Source organism: Primulina tabacum, chromosome 5, assembly GCF_025594145.1.
Source record: "Primulina tabacum isolate GXHZ01 chromosome 5, ASM2559414v2, whole genome shotgun sequence".
Lineage (NCBI taxonomy): Eukaryota > Viridiplantae > Streptophyta > Magnoliopsida > Lamiales > Gesneriaceae > Primulina > Primulina tabacum.
In genome coordinates this window covers 1,935,276-1,958,772 of record NC_134554.1, presented here as the reverse complement: position 1 = coordinate 1,958,772, position 23,497 = coordinate 1,935,276, and the positions used below count along the sequence as shown (strand labels likewise).

At 32.5% G+C, this 23,497-nt stretch overlaps 3 protein-coding genes across 3 annotated transcripts; all 3 read right to left on the bottom strand.

Moving 5' to 3' along the window:
• Positions 1 to 5,369: 5,369 nt before the first annotated feature.
• LOC142544547 (BAG family molecular chaperone regulator 3-like) lies at positions 5,370 to 7,198 on the bottom strand. The gene is made up of 4 exons (XM_075651588.1): positions 6,638 to 7,198; positions 6,272 to 6,528; positions 5,914 to 6,060; positions 5,370 to 5,809 (listed from the first exon to the last, which is right to left on the bottom strand). The coding sequence occupies exons 1-4, from the start codon at positions 6,867 to 6,869 to the stop codon at positions 5,639 to 5,641; spliced, it is 807 nt and encodes a 268-aa protein (XP_075507703.1). The 5' UTR covers positions 6,870 to 7,198; the 3' UTR covers positions 5,370 to 5,638.
• A 5,001-nt stretch (positions 7,199 to 12,199) lies between these two features.
• LOC142545354 (lysophospholipid acyltransferase 1-like) lies at positions 12,200 to 18,879 on the bottom strand. The gene is made up of 8 exons (XM_075652498.1): positions 18,445 to 18,879; positions 17,135 to 17,190; positions 16,726 to 16,946; positions 16,240 to 16,648; positions 14,195 to 14,280; positions 13,384 to 13,447; positions 12,569 to 12,681; positions 12,200 to 12,477 (listed from the first exon to the last, which is right to left on the bottom strand). Exons 1-8 carry the CDS (start codon positions 18,750 to 18,752, stop codon positions 12,337 to 12,339), a joined length of 1,398 nt encoding a protein of 465 aa, XP_075508613.1. The 5' UTR covers positions 18,753 to 18,879; the 3' UTR covers positions 12,200 to 12,336.
• An 800-nt stretch (positions 18,880 to 19,679) lies between these two features.
• On the bottom strand, positions 19,680 to 21,776 carry LOC142545356 (F-box protein PP2-A13-like). Its single transcript, XM_075652499.1, has 3 exons — positions 21,276 to 21,776; positions 20,859 to 20,977; positions 19,680 to 20,225 (listed from the first exon to the last, which is right to left on the bottom strand). The coding sequence occupies exons 1-3, from the start codon at positions 21,603 to 21,605 to the stop codon at positions 19,802 to 19,804; spliced, it is 873 nt and encodes a 290-aa protein (XP_075508614.1). The 5' UTR covers positions 21,606 to 21,776; the 3' UTR covers positions 19,680 to 19,801.
• Between the last annotated feature and the right edge of the window lie 1,721 nt (positions 21,777 to 23,497).

The following is a 23,497-nucleotide window of genomic DNA, read 5'->3' as shown; positions in this document are numbered from 1 at the left end:
AATCCCGAGTTTCGGGGCGTGACACACACTATTGTATTCAATTTGGATGGCAGCCTGGCTTATGCATTATTTGCTGCAGCCGGACGTACCATAAGAAACAACCTCGGACTAGTAGTACGAAAAAATGCAAAAATTTGTGTGAAACGGTCTCACGGATCGTATTTTGTGAGATGAATATCTTATTTGGGTCATCCATGAAAATTATTATTATTTTATTCTAAGAATATTACTTTTTATTGTGAATATCGGTAGGGTTCACCCGTCTCACAAATAAAGATTCGTGAGAACGTCTTACAAGAGATATACTCTACGAAAAATGAATAAGTCGTAAATTGGAAAATTTGTATTAGTCAATATCATTGAAATTTATGAGATTCACATAAAATAAGTGATGTACATAAAGCCAATGTAAGAGATGCTGAGTAAGTTTGACCATCGAAGCCAAATAATTTTAGAAATTGACTTCATTGAGGGGTTTTATTTTCTTCCGAATTTATGTTTAAATAAAAGTTGATTTTTTTTATCTGACAGTTAAAAAGGATTTTTTTTTTCTAAAAAAAATAAGTCGAATTAGATACACCATAAACACCAATTTTATGCTTCTTTACAAACTATAAATTATAATGTTTTAATTTTAATTTTTAATTAATCAGTTTAACTAAATTTTTATTTCAAGTAAATTTAAGCAATGTTTTAAAATAATTTTTGTATCCAACCTCACTGGTGGTATTCAGATAAAATCCGACCTAGGACAACTTTTAAAGTATGAAATATAGTAGTTAAATAGTGTTGATTTTTTTTTAAAAAAAGTATACATAATTTAATTTGTTGGAATAAAAACGTGTATCAACGATTAAAAACGATTTATAGAGGAAGCCACCCAAACCAGACTGAAGGGATCGGATATATTTAATTTTCGGGTTACAACTTGTGCACTTTCGTGGGGATTTTTTAATATTACTCGTAAATCATGTACTCCACTGGTTTAGTTATAAATTAGTTATAATTGTATGGATTTCTATGGATTTAAATTAAGGACTAAGAACTGATGATTAATTAATATATATAGTGAGTACATTTATACGTTATCTTCTCTAATTAAATTTTTATAGATTTATTTTAAAAATTATAAGATATTTATCTCATTAAATTTCATATACAGATACAACTTATTGGAGGGCGAGACACTCCACCAATGCTTTCAATCGATGCAACATAATAAAGGTAAAAATTTGTGTGAGACGGTCTCACGTGTCGTATTTTATGAGACTGATATCTTATTTAGGTCATCCATGAAAAAAGTATTAATACTTTTTTATGCTAAGAGTATTATTTTTTATGCTGAATATCGGTCCGGTTGACCCGTCTCACAGATAAAGATTCGTGAGACCGTCTCACAAAAGACCTATTCCATAATAAATAACCATTTGACGAAGATAATAAGACATTGATCGATTATTTTGTCTAATTTTTTTCTCAGATTTTTTAAAACATTAGAGTCATATACCATTATTTTATCCAAATAATATATTGATATGTAATATCAACCATAATACCTATTTTTTTCATTTAGTCAAACGCCACTAAAGTATAATAAATTTAATTATTTCATCCTCTTTACTTTTTGTTCCTATTTCTATTTGTTAAGAACCTACGGTAGACATGCAAATATTATTGAAATCTCAATTGTGAAATTCATACTTTCCAATAATATTTAAATCTCATATTCATCTCACAAATCCAATTGTGATTTTTTTGACGAAGATATTAATTTATTCATCGACGAATAATTACTTGTTTAAACACATTTCTAGAATTGTATAGAATCCTTTAGAATGTTCTAGAAATATAAGAACATTTTGGAATTCTTTGAAAGATACTAGAATATTTTGGAAGCCTCTAGAAGCATCAAAAGACTCTGAAGATTATGCAAAACTATAGAAAACCATAGTATGACAGCTCCTAGAAAATTATAGATTAAAGAGAGCTACTCCACCTATAAATAGGGCGGTACAAATATTTGTATCTATAAAATATAATTGACTATAAATAAAAATGATGTTTAAATAAATTAATGCATCATACATAAAATTCATTATATCAGTATATATAGTACACAAGTGTACATAATGACAATTAGACATCCTTTTTTATGGGATAAGACATTAATTAATTAACTATCATTGTTTTGTTCAATGTTTGTCTCAAATTCTCAAAAATAAAGTTTAATAAGTTTAGATTATGCAATTGAATTAAGAGATGTGATAACAAGATCGGATTTGATAGAATTTGTCTGAGTATAAATATTTAAATCTTATTATTATAGAGCTTTTTGCTTAACATTATTTTTATGATGAGTGGGAATGAAACTAAATTTTTGTTGAAAACATTTTTCAATTTTTTTTTAAAAAAAGTAAGAAGAAGTTATTCTTAAAAAATGGATTTTGTTCGTTTTTTGAGACTATGAAGGCCATCTATTATAAACAATTTTATTGATAATAACTAGCACAAACACGCATACCCACACGGACCTTTGAAATTAGTATCAATTACACGAGTCCAACAACAAACACTTTTGCTTTCCTCTTTAGGACCCCCACCTCACATAATTCTATCCTTTTCTTTTCCCTTTTATTATTTGTTTATTTTTTTGGAACTTTATGACTATAACGCGACTCCGATTTAAATTTTACAACACGAGAACATCTTGTCAACTCTAGTTTATAAACACTTAGACGGATGTCTAGACAGTTTTTTTTAGCTTAAATATCTAATTTTTTTGTATGTTCTAACATTTCTATAATAATTTCTCATCGTCGAATTCAGACTCGGAATTCATGAAATATTTGTATTGGACAAACTTGTCAAATAATCTTTAAAAAAAAAAACCTATTATATCTTAATTTAGGCGATCACCTAAGAGGATTTTGAACATCCTAGGCAGTGATAAGGTGGTCTAGGCGACCGATTGATTAACAAATTACAGAATGATAGTTTTTCTAAAAATCAAAACGGTACACAATTGTCTAGCGCCTAGACACCTCCTAAGCTACGCATTTTACAACACTGCTTATAATGATGTATACCTCATTTTTTAAAATAAACAGTACATTATCCAAGCTATACAATACATTTAGAATATGTGGTTATCAAAGATCGGATTTGATATCGTCAGAGATTTTTAGGCTCGTCTTTTTTAATACAATAATTTTTCTAAAATATTTTTGTGTGAGTAGAAAAAAAGGACGGCCTTTTTAAGAATTGTAATGTTATCTCGCAAAACTCAATGTAAAGCTCTCTTTACATGTCTCGTTGGTGCTACAGGAAATATTTGTTTCTTTTTAACGAGCTTATTGCATCATGCATGATTGATCATGTCGGTGTTGTGCTCAATGGATTTTCTCCCAGAATCATACGTTCATATGTGGTCATTGACTCCTTGGTTTAGGCATTGGTTGGATTGTACTTTATGCATAAACCTTTAACCGTTTGCATTATTGTATTTGTCTTCCATGCAAATATCGTGGAGCATTGAATATCTCTTTCGAACTCTCCATCATCGTTGGAATACTTGTTACTTATTCTATGAACTATTTCACGACATAAAAACGGGTGACGTATTAGTTTAGGTGCCGCTACAATACCTGCGTTGATTTTTATTATCTGATCTGTTTTTCTCAACGCTTCGTGTTTTTTTATGTTATAACTTGGATCTATCGTATCTGATAAGACTTTTTCGGAAGGTGAACTCCAAATGCTCATTCTTTTATCTTTCATTCATGAAATTTTTTTCATTTCTAATCACTTTAAAAAAAAAATGGATTGAGAAATAGTTTGGAACAAATGAAAACCCCGTGGATCTGTCCGCAATTGATTGCAACGATGATTTCATGGCAATCTATGTATATATAGCTGGTTTTGCGTGTCCTGAAGCCGTTGAGATTAATAGTGCTGAATGAAATCTTGTCGCTTGAGGTTCGATTGGCAGAACAAACCTGGACTACAAGTATGAGTTGTTCGTCTTTTTCGCTTCTTTGTGTATGGATGACTATCTTCATCATCAAATGGTTTCCAGAGATGAAGGGCATTCCGATCAAGGAGATACTAAAATTTGGAGACTCGCCCGAGATGGAAGAAGTATGTTTCATAAGGGAGCCAAGATAGGGACGATAAAGTTGAGATCTCAGTTGAGTCCATCATGATTGTCAAGGATTTGTCTTAATAAATTATCATTATTGTTTGAAAAAACATTTGTCCAGTACTTTTTTTGGTATTTTTGTTCTTTCCTTACAATTTTTATTTATTTATTTATTACCATCTTTTAGTACCTCTTTAACTTGAAATGATGTTCAGTGATTCAAGTTTTTATCACAAAGTTAAAAAAAAAAAGTGCAATTGGATCATCTCGCGCAAACTTAAAAAGAATGATAGACCATTTGTTTTTAATTGTCATACTCGTTTGTATTCCATATTTCATAACTGTACTATCTATTTTGACATTCATACATATTTTTGCTTTACTTTTCCATATGTTTTGATCAAAATTGTTTAACTAATTATTGTCTTTGTTAAATTTTATTTTATTCTTTCATTTAGATTAGTGATTTTATAGACTTTAAATTTACGTTAAATTATCTTATTTTAGAGGAATGTTTTTCTTCACAAAAATGTAATTGATTAGCATATATCACTAAATATAATTTATCTGGCACAAAATGTGTTATTTTAATTGCATATAAACATATTTAACAAGATTTAGTATTTTTAAACTTTTTTAGTTTTCAAACTATAACCTCATAGATACCAATGCACTTCAAAATTTTCTTATAAATTTAAAAATTAACAAGATCTAGTATTTTATAAAAAAATTGTTTTTGTTTTTTAAAAAATTAATTAAATAAACAAAATGGAATACGAATTCCAAATCCGTGGAATTTTTCAAATCCAAATCCAACAGTGGTAAAATTCAAATGCGTGAATTTTATTTTTCTTAATTGAACAAAATCTCAACCGAATAAAATAATACAAAAACTTGTGTGAGACGGTCTCACATGTTATATTTTGTTAGACGGATCTCTAATTTGGGTCATCTATGAAAAAAATTTACTTTTTATTTTAAGAATATTACTTTTTATTGTGAATATCAGTAGGGTTGACCCGTTGCATAATTGTTATCGGTTCCGATTTACCTTGAATTTTATGGGATGATATAGGATGTTAAGTAACAATAATAAAACATGCCATTATATTTCAATTTTTTTTTTTTAAAAAAACATGCCATTATTTCATAAAAATGAAGGAGAACGCCTAATTATCTAATTTTACGTAAGAAATAAATAAATAAAAATTACATTTTCAAACCCAAACTTGTAAGAACTATTTTATTCCTTTATATAAAATAATCATACGTAGAAACTCCGCACAAGACCACACCTGCCTCATCCCACACCATTTTCAATATACAAATTGCAATGAGATACCAACTTAAAATCCACATTATCTCCTAAATACCATGGATGGAGTGCACCACCATTTTATTCAATGTAAAATTTTAAGGGGTATATTTTCATACACGTACTTCACCATATATATATATATATATATATATATATATATATATATATATATATATATCAAATCAAAATGTTTCCCACTTTGTTGTTACAACCACTCGCTCTGAGTTCATCTTCGGAGCTAAATTCCCTGGTTTGTTCTGTTGGTCAAGAATATCAGGTGGCAATTTGCTTATATCTGAGTTTTTTATCTTCACCAAATCAAGAATTTCAATGTATTTTTGCGTCCTTTTCACCTAATAACCAGTTAATCGGTGCAAAAACATTTCAGTACTGTAACATTTAAATTAAAGAAGAAAATTATTAATTATCTAGTAAGTAGATGTAACTAGCTACCGACCTGCATTCTTCTTTGCGATTTGATTTCTCCATCCGCAGAAATCCCATCTAAATTTATCAACTGAATCATCAACGACTCAATCAAGTTCAATAAAACAATCTCCTCAACTTTCTTGCCACTATTAATTGTTGTTTCAATTGAAGCCACCTACCAATATATCAAGAATGATTAAGATAAACTAATGCAAGAAAAAGCCAACTTAACAAAACCATTAAATCAAGCAAATTTCATCCCTATCATCCCATAAAGTCAACTCCCTCAACTAATCTTGGTTAGCAAAAATGGTTTCAAATATTATAAGTAATTAAAAATCTTGATTGATTCAATCTCTGTTATATTTTCTTTGGAATTAGTCTACCTGTTTTGCAAGCTTGTCAACTTCCAATCTAATGGCTGCAATGTCTTTTGATGCTCTCTCCATTTTAGCATTCCTGCGTGATTCAAGAATCCTTCTCTCCTTGCTCAATTCATCTTCAAGAAGAACAATCTTTGATCCATCTTTCACACCAACAACGTCAAGAAAAGCTTTTGAATCCCTCTCCTTTTCCTTGAACATCAGCTTTTGATCCTGTGGATTCAATCCAATCTTCCCTGCCAGCATTTTCTTTAATTCCCCTGCACCATTCGTCGCGATATTTAGTAATCCGAGCCATTGGCTTACCATGGTATTGTAACAATAATGAAACAAGGATTGAATGAAATAGTGGGCAAGGGATCATAATACCAAAACTTGCTTGAGAACTAAGAGCGACTTCATGAAAATATGAGCCATATTTCACTTTGACTTTAATGTTAGGAACACAAGCTTTTGTATCTTTGCTCCTCTTTTGAACATACATTCCACAAGGCCTGACCTCCAATCCTGCGGCTGAGTCGGAGCCACCGCCTTTGGCCGGAGACGGGAATGAAACTCCGGTGACCGTAGGCTTCATTTTCAACATGTTGTCTTTGTTCATCGTACTCAAGAAAACCAGAATTTGGTATTTTATAAAGAAACAGTCGATGTAAAATGCATAGAGGAAGCTTTGAAAGTTTTTTTTTCCTGTAACAAGAAATGAGACCAAAAACTTGTTAAAATAAAAGAGGAAAAAATCTTAGTGCTTGTCTGTTAAGCGAAGAAGATACCATATATATATAAAAAAGAAACAAATTTTGCCCCACGATATCAGACCAACAACAAAATTTTGGTCTTTATATGTGCATACAAATATTTGAAAAAAAAAATGGAAACCCATCTAATATAACAAGTTTTAGCAGCAAAATATCACGTAATCAAGTCATTTGGGAAGTTTCGCTGATAAATTTATGTAATTTGAGATATATATATATATATATATATATAAATTAATAAAATTCGGGGGGTGAGAGAATAATGGGAACATGTAAGTTGTTGATGGCGCCTTTGGTTGGATTGTTGGTATTCTTTTCATCTTTATTTATTTATTTGATTTTTGATGTACACTAATTAATAAATGATCGATTAAACGTGTTGAAGATTCATGTCACACATACAAAATAAAAAAAATTCTATAATTAAGTTATTTAAAAGGAAATACATATTAAAAAATATTTTAAAATCACTGAAATTTTTATATTTAATTGTATTGATTGGAGAAATTTCAAATTAAGATGAATATTATTTGGCTGTTGTCTTGTTGGATTCTTAACACGGATGCACCTTTATTTGGCCTTGATCGATATTATATTATTCTATGATGTTTTATCTAATTATATATATTTATTTTTATTTTTATTTTTTTTGGTTGAGTGTGACTATTCATTTACTTTGGGATATGAATAATTTACTTCAATAATGTGAAATAATGACAACCATTACATGTATATATATTTGTTAATTATTTCCTGGCCATTGACTTTTTCGAAAATATTCCCTTAACATATAATTTATCTCAATAGACAAAAACTTGTGTGTGACGGTCTCATGAGTCGTATTTTGTGATACGGGTTTCTATTTGGGTCATCTATGAAAAATATTACTTTTTATGCTAAGAGTATTACTTTTTATTGTGAATATCGGTATGGTTGACCTGTTTCACAGATAAAGATTCGTGAGATCGTCTCACAAGAGACCTACTCAACTCAATAAGAAAACTCAATCAGAAAAACGAGTGCTGATAAATAGATGAAACAATATTAAAATATTCCCAATGTATTGGATATTACACATGACGAAGTGAACTATGTGCATACTATTTTGGTCATTTTTTCAATTTACTCACGCCTTCTTTCAATAATATTAATCAACATATGCAAAAATTATTTTTTATGTCTAAAATATTATTTTTCATTGTAAAAAATCACGTTTTTGTTAGTTATGTTATATATAAAAAAACATTTTATAATATATGCTTATTTAAATTAAAAATATTAATTTTCAATGTATTTATGAATCTAGTTGACTTGTCTAACTGATATAAAGAATAATTTTTGCATGTGTTGCTTAATATTAGTGCTTCGAAGAGTTAGTTTGAAGTCATTTCAAAATGCTAATGACAATGGTGAAGCAAACATCACAAGTGAATCGATATGTGAAGCATCTATCTTTGTTCGGTAGTTTGGACAATTACATTATATCTTCGTATTTGAAACAATATTACACTTGTACTCTAAAAATAAATTCATATACAGTCTTAGACACTCGGTGCAACAAATAGTTCTGATTTTACTTTGTATACACTAGACTAGTTGTCAATTTCATCTACAAAATGATAGTCTCCAGTCTTAGAGCAAAAACTACAATTAAAATGAAATTAAGAAAAATTATGGATGGAATTTGAATAAAAAAGTTTCCTTCAAGAGGCAATTGAATTTGGCTTTTGCATGTATTAGCTCCGAATACATCGAAATTTAAAGAGTTTTAATGTTACTAATTGACAATGTACTTGTCATGCCCTGTTTTTTAAAAAAATGAGTATTAATTTGGTGCTTGTCAATTGTTATTATCCAAAATATATTCAATTAATCTAAAAAAAATCTAAATAAACCAATAAATATTGATATCAAAATACTCGTTAATTGTTTTCTTACTATTACCCTTGCTTAATATATTTGGAAAATTAAACTTTTTGACTAAAATTATTTTATTTTATTTTGACTATGGAATTTCCTAGAATCATTTGGTACTTTTCCCTAATATGTATTTAGTTTAAACGTCAATTTTAATAGTCAGTGATAGTTTAAACGTCAAAATCTAATATTTCTAAGAATTAATTTCAACTATGGCTCAGCCAAATCACACGATACTCCTTGATTACTGCCCTCTACCAAAGCCATTTAAATTAATAAGCATTAATCCCAATCAATCGCTGAATATTGGAAGTAAACCAAACTACTAATGGGTCATGCCCACAATTAAATGTAATAAATCTTCCCCTATCATTTCATGAGATTACAAATTAAAACATGTCAGTCAATATTGTTTGTTTTATAAAGAAAAAGGGAAAAAACATGTCAGTCAACTTGTCTCGTTTGTAAGATGATAGCCAACAAAACTACATCATCCAACTATAGAATATTATGTTTACGTGATTGATAATTGGTATTAAAGGTCTATCAGGAATGACAATTGAAACGTAACTTTTGACTATTATACACACCAAAAGTTTGTGTTGAAATTATCGTTGGAGTTGTCAAAACGAGCTAGACCCAATTTTTGGATCTCATGTCCCACATAATATGAAAGTCAGACATGCCAAAACCGGGTAGGTTCATCAGGCCGGCGTTCGACCAGCCACATAAAAGTGAGCCGTATTGACAATTTTTCGACCTGCAAATTGGCGAGTTGATCTACCTAACTAGCATGTTCTTGCATCACTTATATCTTTGTTTGGCCAAAAAAGCTCACATTGGAGTTACAAACGTGGATTTCATTACATTCATGCTTTAACACTAATAACTCTGGCAAACTTAGAATCACCTTTTTTTTTTATAAAAAAAAAAACAAACAATTATCACCTCAATTACTAATTGAAACGATTATAAAGCCAATTATTGAAATACAAATATACTGGGAACATGTCTCAGTTGGTATATATAAGCAAGCATCTTTATAAATCGCATTTCAGCTATTATATTATCATACTTGATCGAAGATTTTTGTAACCGTGACTGCACAATGGTCTCACATAGCAATTGTTTTGCATTCGTTCGCGTCTTACGAAAATGATTAACATAACATTGTTATAAGAGTTTGTCGAAACTCCTTATATACAAACAAATTCAAATATATATGTTATCTAAAGTATTTAAACTACTACTATCAATTGTACTCGATGTCTAGATACTTATCGTCAACATTTCAAATAAGAACATAAAAAATTCCATGGGGATTTTCAAATTCTCCTTGATAACATGATGATGAGAAGGTGGTGGGGTTTGAGGCCAGTTCATTGATTGAATTCAGAGTAGAACTGCACAATAATGGGGGGTTTGGGCACATGCATGAGCACTGAACCTACACATACAAACAATCTTTGTTTGCTTCGGCCAGTGGCTGAGCCATATACAAGTCAAGGTAGGCAATTTTTTTTAAAAAAAAATTAATTTGATCCTGTATTGTTGCACATCCTGCTAAATAATAAAATAATTATTAATTAAAAATGTTATCCCCTTCTCTTCGAACATGGCTCCGACCTTGGTTCAGCTATGCATGACAAGTGGTCCAGTTTGGATTTTTATTATTAGGGGGAAAATGGCAGCAAACTCAGCTATCCAGCTGCCTTCTTTCAGGCATATATTTTTCAAGACATAACTAGTGACATACTGGTCCTACGGGAAATATCGGAATAGTTGTCCGGTGACGATGATCGGACTCTCAATGAAGAAAATACCATTCTTGTTATTGTTTCTATTTTATTTTTGTCCAAATGTACGTTTTCCCACTAAAATATATGAAATTTCTCTCTACTAAATCCTCCCGAATTCGATACAGAAATAAACAAATAGGTATATGTCGAATTCCATCTTAATTTTTCTTTTATTGAAACAAAGCTTCCTCGACTAATCGCATCCACCCTGCATATATTGAGAAGTCCTCCAAGACCATGCCGGTTCACCATCGTTACAATTTGATTGCTACGGGCACCCACAATTGGGAGTGGGCGTTATAACGCCCACTCACAGGAGAGAGGGTATGGGGCGTTCAATTCTTATGAACGCCCCTCTGTCCGGTTATTTTTTTTAGTAAAATTGGACATTTAGCGACGGTTTTGAACTATTTGCGACGGATTTCCACAAACCCGGTGTATCCAGATCAAATATTTCGAAGACGATTTCGCATGCAAATAGAGTTATTCTTTCGAATAGTGAATGCACTTGAGGATCGTTCACCGTATTTTCAGCAAAGGGACGATGCTGCGAGGATTTCATGAATATCTCCGAACAAATTCCGAAATACGTAACACTCATGTGCATCACCAACTTCGTGCCGACTTAGTTGAACATATTTGGTCACAATACAACAACAATCCTTGAATTAGTATTTTGCATCTTCTCTTAAGTTTAATTTATTTTCTTTTATTTTTATGCAAGTATTATTTATTATTATATGTTGTACCGTTTTATTTTAGGTTTATAATAAATTTTTAATTTTAAATAAGTGACGCTCGTAAAATTAAATTATTTTAGGTACTAAATATATAAAAACATATTATTATTAATATAAAATAATAATAATTTAAATTTCTTAAAAAATTTGAAATTGAATTTATTTAATTTAAAGTAAGAATAAGATGAATGAGTGGACAGCGAGACCTACAAATAATGAGTGTGAATGTTAAAATGAATGTGAGAGAATAAATGTGTTAATGTAATGTGTATGTGGCATGTGGACCCTACGATTTTTGATGAGGTGGTGAGTGTTATAACACCTACTAATGCGGGTGCTCTAAAAGCTTTGGAATGAAGTTGATTTCATTTTGTACGTTCTTTTGTCTTTCCTTTGTAATAAGTTACCTAGTATGGTTGCCATATGTCGATGCAAAACTGAGTAGTTTGACTGGATATTATTGTATATTGAGCTAGCACTTCCAAGGGTCACTTCCAAGGGTTGCGCCAAATAACAAATCACTCTTTCGGGTTTTGGATTATCACAACGACAACTCAATCTATATGGAGTGTCACAAAACTTGAGAGCCAATTGATTTCCAATTATTTTCGACTTGGAAGTTTTAAAAGTTTATGGAATTTGAAAAGTTTTTAACTTGAAGTTTTGCTTTGTTAAATTTGTGTTCGACGAAGTTTCTAATGTTAACAAATACTTGAAATCTTGATCATGAAATTAAGCTAAAATTAATGAACCAATAACGTTAGATCTTTTTAAAACTACAATAATTATTCAAAGTATGTTCGAGGATCCAACGGCTCATCCCAAGCTCTCAAAACAGCCAAAAAGCAATTCAAAGATCACTCATCTTTCCGAGCTTTAGACCTGGCCGGACTTGCTGGCTTGATGATTTTTCCAAGCAATAGTACAGCTATTGGGACAATGGTTCCAACAAAGTAAACACTCTTGTATGCAATCAATGTTTCGTGCAGGCTTAAAACCTGTTTTACAGTAGAGTATAATATATTTAAGCTGAATGTATCATGGTTGATAATTTAAAGCAATGTAAAAAAGTGAGGGGAGAGGACTAACCATGAAACCCACGCTGGAGTAGTTCAGAACCATAAGGGTGTAGGCGAAGTTCATCAATACAACGATGTTTCTGAGTACAGATGTTTTGCTGGCTTGTTGCCATCGGTAAATAACTGTCGGTAAAATGAAGTCAATCAAGAAACCGTGTGCATATAATGAAGTCGGTCAATCGAGAAACTGCTTGCCAGTTCAGTCATAGTTGTCAAACCTGCACTCAGGCGCCAGGCACACATGACCCAAGACAGTGTGCCTTGGTACGTCCGAGATGCACTGGCATCACAGACGCACATGCCTAAAGGAAGAGATGTGTGCCTTTAGCCCAAAGGCGAGGCTTGGGTGCATCCTTGATGCACAATGCAATCTTAATAACTATTATGTCGTAAAAGTAACTAGATTAAGTGGTCTGCTAAGGATATGATATCTTCTGTCCTTATCAATCAATTTTAAAGAAGACACAAAAATGTGTCGTGTTGGGGCGCATACAAAGCTCGAGTAACAACTTAAAATAAATTTAAAATTACCAAATAAAAAAATCTGACTCAAGCTCATACAGCTTGACCAGCAATCAAACTTGATTTAAATGTGCTCAATGTGGAGTTAACTAGCTGCTCGTGAAGCTCAAGCTCAGTAGGTACTCACAAATGGTTCAACTAATTTGCATCCCTACTATTATAGCCCATGCTCGGAAATTAATAAATTTATATTTGCCATAAAAGTTCACGTAGGGTCTGAAAATTTACGACCTGCAAGGGAAGTATTTAGAATGCATGTGACTAGCTTTCAAGCAAACGAAAAACATAGCAAATTTACGGTACCTCTTGAACCAGCAATCATTAGTGCAGACTGAATGAAGAATATGATGTACCCAGGATACAATCCCTGTCAAACAGCGAAATGATGCTGAGTCAAGCTGCTATATACTTGAAATGATACAATCCCACTCCAAAATATACTTGAAATTTTATGCGCAATTTTTTTAAAAGATAAAAATTTCGCTTCGACACACTTGATGGCCAGGAGAATCAAAAAAACCGAAATATGAGATTGCAACTCACAAAGAGCATACTTGCAAAAATAACATAATTGAATATAAGTAGAATATTGGTGGGAGGAAGAAACATAGCGATTAACTATTATTGAAAATACAACATGACCATTGAGTGTGGAAGAAAATTGTTCGGTCAGGTGGTGATCCATGCTGGGTTTACACCTCTTTGTTTGCACTTTTTCTCATGAGATCCTGGATGTACAATAAGACTTTGATATATGCTGTGGATAATTCTTTTCTCTCGAAGCTTGCATTGATTAGTTAATAAAATCGTGTTGGAGTAGCTTTCAATGTTACAACTAAGTTGGTTCAGTTTTAATACATGGCCCTAACCTGCATAGTCTTATACTGCCCCACATCTATGATGTAACCGACCTTGCAAAAGCTATCATCACCAAAATCACGAAGTTCAACAGAGAGTGACATTCCTAACTCAAAAGGTGAAAATTGTTGACAATGATACGATAGTATTCTCAATATAAAGCGGTGTTCATACACTTATGCTAAAAGTTAAAAAGAAAGCATGCCACAAAGGCGTCATACATAATTTTGTATAAGTACGACATATTAATGCTTACATGCCACACTGCACTAACGGTTTGGGTTGCCAGCAACTGGAAGAAGCCAGGTCTTTTACCTTTCTGAACTAACCTATCATAGACATCTAAATAGAACAGCAGAAGTTAGTCTGGCATAAATGTATTCATATAACTATTAATCATTCAGAGCTGTCAGATCAGAACACCTGAAAAAAAGAGGAACTTTTTTTATTAACAGTTAACACCAACATAACCACAAGCCATCCATCAATAAGGGCTCCCACATTTACTTGCCTAGCCAGTGGATCATATATAGAATAGAATCTGTACCAGAAAATATCAACAGGTTCCTTTAATCTGTCAGGTGAGAGTCTTTTTCCCAGATTTGTTCCAAGGTTTTTGCATAATTGAGAAGTTAGAAGCTGGCTATAGATCAATGTGCATTTTATGTCCCTAGGTAACATAATCACAAACCTCTAACAATATGAAACTCAACTACTTGGCCATGCAATAGATCTTATATCTAGAATAGAATCCGTTACAGACAAAATTAGTTGATTGACATCTAAATTTATAGGTAGAAAACCACTTTCATAGACCTGATCAAATTTTTTACACAAGTGAAAAGTTAGAGGATCACGACAGATCAACGTGTATCCCTAGCACGTCCTTAGCTGTGGTTTCAATCCAATCTTCAGGTAAAGAGTGAAAACATTTTCAAGTTGTGATATACTCTAGAACAAAAATGCGGCATTGATGGCACCAGAACCTCTCAGGTACCACCCAACCAGACTCTCTAAGACTTTTATTAACTCTGGTTCGCCTCTAGTCATACTTGTCATGACAGGTATCCTTATGCCTGCACACCTGAAAATTGTCTCTAAACCCACTGAGCGCAATGTAAAATTCAGCAATTACTACTGCCGAAAATAATGGATTATGAACTAATTTGCTCAAACAAAGCTTATAAATTGCCAAAACTTTTCCTTCACGGTAAAGTGGGAGAAGAGTATCAAGTACAAAATTCCAATTAATCTAATTGAACATAACAAGTACGGATGACATGCCTCAAGGGCCTCTCATTCAACAAGTCCCAATATCAAAAGTTTGGGAATGTCTCAAGCACATTTGAGCAAGTCGAATTGTGTTTACATCCTACACCCATCCTACAGCCACAAACTATAAGTGAACAATAGTAGTATAGTACTGCAGCAATTAAAACTTCTTTAACTACTTCGATAAAATTTCTGATATGCACTTAGACAACCTCCATGGAGAATATGAATTGGCTTCTTCCAATAATTAGCAGCATCCTAATTTGATAACCTTGTTGCACCATGTTGGTCAAACAAGCTAGTGTATGAAACTAAACCAAGAATCTATTTTCCACACCATAGCATGTATAACCTCTAAATTAGCCAAGCTTCTTTCCCCAAAACTTCAGATACGTCGAATTAATTGATGCATTTCCTGATTAATGCTTTAAGGTGGGATGATTATACTTGGATCACAAGTGATTACTGTCTCCAAACATTAACTCAGTCATATAACACAAAGCCACAAGCATTATAAAGTTACTTTGAAGCTCTAATGCCAACAAGGAGTCAAGGCCATGAGTGTTCTCATTTGGACATCTAAACATATTTTTCCTCAAAGTATGTCTAGGTTACAATCATTAAACTCAAAGTAAGATGCCAACAAACATAATTATGTCCTAAAAAATGACATCAGATTCCATACACCTATAAAGAGTTTCTTTAACTACAAAATAGACAAGCATTTTCTTTCTCTTATCAAGTTTGAAGAAGTATTAACTACCCGAAGTAAATCTTAATCATTTCTTATTCTTCTCTTACGATTTTTTTTACTATGTTATGTCACTTGTTCATACTAGCATTTTCAGAAAAGAACATGGCAATGGCTTCTTCCCCCTAAAAAACATAACTATACATTAAACCAAAAAAAAAAAGAATGGAACATCAATTCAGGACAGCTGAATAAATCGAAAAATAAGTTTGCATGCTCATAAATTTGTGCTTATGGACACAAAAAAGAAAATGTACTTTGAAGGAAAGTTCACTTACAGTGTCTAAGCCAAGTGCTAACTTGAATGTTCCATGCCAGGGGTATCTGCACAGCACTCTTAGCCAACTCAACACCTAATACATCAACATTTATTGCACGATCCCATCGAGGTGTGGGCGGATTAGAATCTTTCCAGCCACTAAATCCCAGCCCAGAAATAATTATAGAAGCTTCTGAAATGGACCAAATGAAATAATATTTCCACCGAGCAGTAAAACCACACATGTACTGGTAAGTCAATCGTTTCCAGAACCCATAATCTTGGTATACTGATTCAGTGAATCGAGAAAGTGGAAAATGTGGTATAAGATACAGATACAATCCCATACAGACACCAGCTTGCAGAACAGCCCTTAGAGTTGCCCAATAAGGAGAAGGGGATGATCCCTTTTCTGTAGGTTTCCAGATCTGTTAAGGCAATTATAATTCTTACTAATGACTAACATGCATTGGCCATAAAATAAATTTAAGTTCAAATATAATACCCCTTTCCTCTCAGTCCATTCAATATATGCTGCCATTTCATATAATGGACCAGCAAAGTGACTTCCACAACAAAGACAGTAACCAAAATATTCAAGTAATGATGGCAACTTCTGCAACCGGTTTTTCTTTTGTGCATCACGCATATCTTCATCTTTTAGCAATCCATCATTGTAATTAATGGCACATGATATAATTTTCAGTGTTATCACCATTAGAGATCCTGTAGAATTGCAAGATCAATGACAAAGTAGAACTTGACGCAGAATATACATGTAATGATAAAATTTATGCATAAAAAGTTGCCACATTCAGTCCTTCGGAAACTAATTCGATGAATTTGTTTGGATGAATTGTACAAGTAACTAAATAAAGTCTAAAAGCACAAATACTGATTGAGATGGTGCTGACCTGTAGCATCAATACCTCCTTCTTTCCATGCATCTCCACTCATGTAGTATACATGGCTACACATGTATACCAATGGTCAAAACATTTTGAATGTTTGCAATGAAACGAAAATATCTCAAAATGATGCTCAATGATACATGTTTTCCCATAAACAAATAAAATAGATTCAACCAAACATGTTTTTCTCGCATCACTAAGGATACAAGTCAAAACATCTCCGTGAATTTTTGCAGTTGTTGGCATCAAAATTTTCAACTAGAGATAAGAAATATACAGACTCCAATTTCCATTCATTATAAAATCCCATCACACTATCATCAATGATAAACTGTAAAGTAATTCAGAGTGCTTTTGATAATTATAAACTGGAGTTTCTGAAAAAGAAAGAAATAAGGAATGTAAATCTACTTTAATTATACAGATGCATCAACACACAACTGCAAAACAGTGGAAATTCAGAGTACAAATCAAATTCTCTTTACTGCAAATATTTTGAAACTCAGGGCAAATTTTTCTGAAAAACTTTAGACACGTTAAGGGGTAAAAGCTTCATAACCTAGAGAAAGGGTCTGATCCAAATCCTTTCTATCTTCAGAAGCCTAAATCAAGTGATTGTGCCTAATACTACAGCATGAGTGATACATAACACCCATTGGATCAGTATTTTTTTTGTATAATTGTTGTGATTTCCATATAACCATTTCAAGAATCCAAATTCCAGTCCTTGAACATTAAAGTCAAGATATAGGGTCACAGTACGTGAAACCATCACTGTGGATGCGTAGACACAAGAATGAATTACATGTCGTAAAGTAGGTTATATCCCCGATTTGGTTGCTTTTTATGTCAGGCTGCTATAACTTTTATGAACATGATAAAGATAAAACGCCAACGACTGAGCAACGATCATAATTTCAAATTTATCTAGTTAAGTGCCATCACCGAAGACTTAAAATCGCCCCCAACTCCCAAGCTTATCAAAAGGAAAATTTAACAACTGGTAAAACCACATGCATTTGCATCAATGAACCGAGGTGACAAAAACTTTGTTTTCCTTTCATATCAAAAGTGTTACCAATTTTCAGAGATTTGTTCGGATTAAAATGGCAAGTAAAGGAAAAATGAATTCAGCAATTAACTCAACCAAGACTGTTCTTTTTAAAGCAATGCAATCAATTCACCACTTATCAAGGAACTATTTTCAGAAACCAAGCAGAACAGCCAATTACATAATAAAAACTCCAAACGGTCAAATTCTTGAATCGGAAAATAAAAATTGCGACGTTAACATAAAGCAAAGTGAAAGGTACCAGCCAATGAGGTAACCGAAGGCGATGAAAAATGTAATAATCCCGCAGAACTTTCGAAAGAGTGCCATAGAAGCATAGCCTAAAAGCATCGGTACCAGAAAATGCAAGTTCGATGAAAATCCAAAGGAGAGGTACGAGAGAACCGCCCCGGATAGGGCGGCATAGAGGTGGCGCCCCGAAGGTCCTCCTGGGACGAATCGGTGGAAGAAGCTGACCGGGATGGTGACCGCAAAGCATAGCAAGAATCGAAGAACAGGCACAGAAACTCCGATCGCCGATGCCAAGGGACCCATCTCCGGCAGCTCCATGCCTCGGATTTCGTGCGGTTCAACTGTACTCACGCTGTTAATTAATAATAATCGTGGTAGTTGTCTGGTTTTAGTTTTGGCTCGACACGCGGATGTGTGCCTCCGGACCAAATCTTCTCTGATATTTGGTTATTTTTCTCAAACAAGCTTGAATTACATAAATTTTTTAAAATTAAATGTAATAAACAAATTAAATTAAAAAATCATTAATATTTATTTAATCAGTTATCATGTTTAAAACAACAATTATAAAAGAAAACCACCAAAAACCTCAAATTTTTAATTAAAAAAAAATTCTAACAAAAAAAATTCAAAAATATTTATTTTTTCTAATCAAATTAATATAATATTATACGTACATATTTTATTATTTTCAAAGTTCAGAGGGATTTCGCATCGGTGGCATGCAAAGTCGACACCTATTCCCAAATTAGGAAGTATCTGGCCAGGAGAATAATATATATATATATATATATATATACAAACAGATAAATTTAAGATTAAATAAATAAATTTTATAATGAGCTCAATTTTTTTTAGTGAAGAATAACCAAATTAAAATTTTTTAAATATTTTATATTATAATATAAAATAAATAAAATACTAGTAGTTAATAATAGATGCTTATATTTTGTTACCCACTTATGGTTTCAAACCAATAATTATATTAACGCAATCAACCATGGACTTAGATCTTCTACTGTGCTGAAAACACACCACTTGGTGCTGTGTATTTTTTACACGAGATGATAACATGATCATCTCGTTTAATCTAACAATTTTTTAAATTTATCTTATATGATGCGATGTCCACAAGATGATCACGTGATCATCTCGCGTAAAAAAATGCATACCACCAAATGTTGTCTTTTCAACACAGTAGAAAATCTAAATCCATCTACCATGGTCTTTATAATTTTCTCCTGACTTCATCAAATCGTTGCATTTTACTTGAGTTTGACTTGGTTTCTTACAAGTTTAGAATACTGTTTTTTTGTCTCAAAAAGTTCTCTATTAGCTTATAATTTTTTATACCACAAAACTACCATTTAAGAAAGATGTAACCTTTCTTGACTCTCAACAGGATATATCAAAACAGAATCTACACAAAGACCACCTTTAGGGTGTGTGCAATCGATTTGTGTCATCGAGAATTTGATCTTGGTCGATCCACAAGAATTGGCGGCCACAACAAAATCCCCGGCGAGATAATGATTCCATTTCCCGGGATCCTTCAAGTAGCATTGCTTTGTAGCTTGCTGACCATCCGAAGTTGAAACCTGAAATCGGACTGGCTTCTTGTCCCAACCATGGACATGCTCGGAGTTACAAAAGCGCCGACCGAATCTTTTATGGAATCGTCCCAAATGCACTCTGAAAAAGAGGCTGTAGGAACCTGCCGGAAATGGGAAATCAAGCTCGCCGTCGACTTGGAACCACCATATTTGCTGCAGGTATGCAACTGATGAGAACCTACTTGGAAAAGGGGAGAAATCCGAGATTAGTACTTTACACACTTCAGAATTTTTTAGTGTAGAATCTATAGCTCCCACTACCAGTTCAACTTGAATTTTTAAACCATACAATGAACTCAATCACCACATGATTTCTCCAGTTATGCAATATATGCGGTCTAAAATAACAGTAGAGATAATCGCTGCTCCTCAACAATGAAAACAAGGTATATGTAGGATTCAAGAAATCATATTCCGGGCTACGGCCCGAAACGAAGAGAATTTCTGTCGCTCAAGTAACCATTAAAGGCGCAAATTTTGCAAGGTAGTTGTATATTTTAACAGTTAATAACTTCCTACAAAAATGGAAAGTTCGACATCATCTGTAGATATAGGCAGCGCCATAGTATGATCCCAGCATGAAAATATGCAAAATCTAATTGTTAGCACAATTTGCCGCAGACAAAAACTTCAATAACAGCAGTAGACACAGTGCATCAGAGTCCCTAAAAATGATACTGAATGGCAAAAAACCTTATATTTATTTGGAAAATTTCACGGACAAATTAAATTGCCTATATATTAATTCTTGGATTCAAAGCACCGATCTAAAATAACAGCATCAGAACACAACAGCTTTGTAAACCCCCACCTTGATTCTTCGGTTTGAATTCGAGTCCAGTATCTCCTGTCGTCGATCCCTGTTATCATCAATTCATTCGACGGTATTGATATACAAGTCTTCCCAACAGTCTTATCCAACCAAACTTTCTGCACAAAATCCACATCTAATTAAGAAGATGATAATTCATACGTTTCACAATCAGTTTCACTTGCAACCTCCTATTTTCAAAAAAATTAAAAAAAAATAGATGATTTAAGAGATGGAGAAAACAGTTGTCTAAAGTTTCTCCAAAACCCTTTACAAAAACAAATAGATTTTTTTTTATAAACAAAAACAAATTTATTCCATTATTTTCAAGCCAATAGAATTTTGCTTATAGAAGCATAGCTATGACAGATCACCCAATACACACAAAACAACATGCAGAATGTTAAAAAATGGAACCTTGGTGCCACCATCAAAAGAATTTGGCCTGCAAAGCCTTGAATAAACATCCCTTTTACACAAATTTCGAGACAAGACATCATCTTTCTCAAACACCCTGGCAACAACAGCTTCGTAATTCGAAGGCAACTTAGATTCCCAAACGAAATCCGCATAAGACGCCATTCTCGTGGCTCGGTTCAGCATTGCGAGCTGACATATCTGCGGAGGGTCCAGGTACAGAAGCACCGACGCCACGCAGCTCTCCGGCAAGTCCCCCAGCCCTGTTCTCGGTGGACACCTGGCGGCAGAGCTTCCTCTCCAGGCCAAGAACGACAAACACAAACCCATTTTTCAACGGTAACAACAGAAATAATTATGAAAATTGAAGCTGGTCTCAGGGGACGGATATGAATCGCGTAGATAGATTATTGAAATGAAGAGAAGAGAAGAGAAGAGAAGGGAGAGTTGCAAGAGATCGAAATGTCGAGCTGATGGATGGTATACAATAATAAATATGGAGTCGTCTCGTCTTTGTAGAACTTTCTTTTAGATATTTTTAGTTTCCTAAATTCTAGTTAATTCATATCTTTTTGTCCTAAAATATTTGCAAAATTATATTTTTGGTCAAATCTTTCGATTTAATTAATTTAAAATTTTACGTTTATACATATACTATGAATTCATGTGTATTAGCATTAACTTACGTTAAAGCAAAAACCTAATCAAGTCTGCCATCACCCCCATCCATATGTAGTCTGTCGTGTGGCAATGGGTTGATTTCATTTTATACTCTTATTATTAATATTAAATTATCGAAATTATTGTAGCCATCACTTTTTTTATTCAATGAAAGCTACGCAAACCTAGTATCTTCAAAGAATGTAATAATTTAGACAAGATAATTATACATTGTGGGATAGGTGTTAGGATATGGTAGCATCTAGCTAGTTTCGGATACCTTTTGCTGGTTTTAGATTAAACAATGTGTTAGTGGAGAATCCGAAACTTTACACTTTTTGATGTTCTTCCCTAATATAATAACATAATTGATTGAGCGTTCTCAGATTACTTTAATCTTAGGGCATCGGATATTCAACCTTTGATGCATGAACGACAAGTACTTCTTTTTTTCCGGTCACTACCAAAAGTAACTCTAGTCTTATTCCAAAAGAAAATTGAAAGATATATTGAGTTGGGTTTTTTTTTTTTTTGGTACTTTTTATCATTCAAAGTGTAGAATTACAAATTTTTATTTATTTTTTAGATTGGATATATACTGCGTAGATTAATGTATTAAATCAATGCATACACTAATAAAATAATGGGCATTATACATATCAACGTTGCGTTGGCACCATATTAATATCACGCTGGAAGAAGATTAAAAATTCAGAAAAAAGAAATAGACAAAAATAAAGACGATTGATTAAAAGTAAAATCTGATAACCTAGATACCAAAAAACTAATACTATATATCCATGTTGGCAGCATGAACAAAACCTACTTACCATATAGACAACTTAACCGCTACCTTTACCAATTCATGTGGATGATATATAGCAATGAACAAGGTGGAGACGTGCAAGAGTCGACCACAATTATCTGGATTACCTCAAGAAACTGTACATACAAGCTAGCTCTAGTTCGGAAAAAAGCATACCATTTGAGGGTCCTTAGTAAATTGTTCTATTGAGAGAAGGTTGTATCATGGGTTAATTGGGATTCAGTTTTTAAGTCTAAACATATGTTACGATTCAGTCTCCGTGTCAGAAAAACTTAGTTTTAACCTCTTGATCCGACATGTTTTTCATTTCAGCTGCTTGAAATTAAGAATCTGAATATTATACTACATAACCCAATTTAAATTGATTAACACTACATTTAATTCACTTGGTACTTGAAATGCATATGTATACCTTATTTTCAATAATGTGTACTTTATTGTTTCAAAAAATTATGTTAACATTTCATACCTAAAATTTATAACTATTTACCTAATTTAATTCAGTTGATAATTAAAATTTGTATATTTGTGTTATAGTATCAATTATTTGTACTTATATTTATTGTCTTTCTTTTCGTATCTTACATATGACATAAATAATATACCCAATTAAAATTTATTGATAATTGATCAAACTCATAAATTTATGCAACAATTTCAACGATTTGGACTAAATAAAATAACATGACACTGATATAATAAAAATATACGAGCTCAAACTAAATTTTCTAAAACG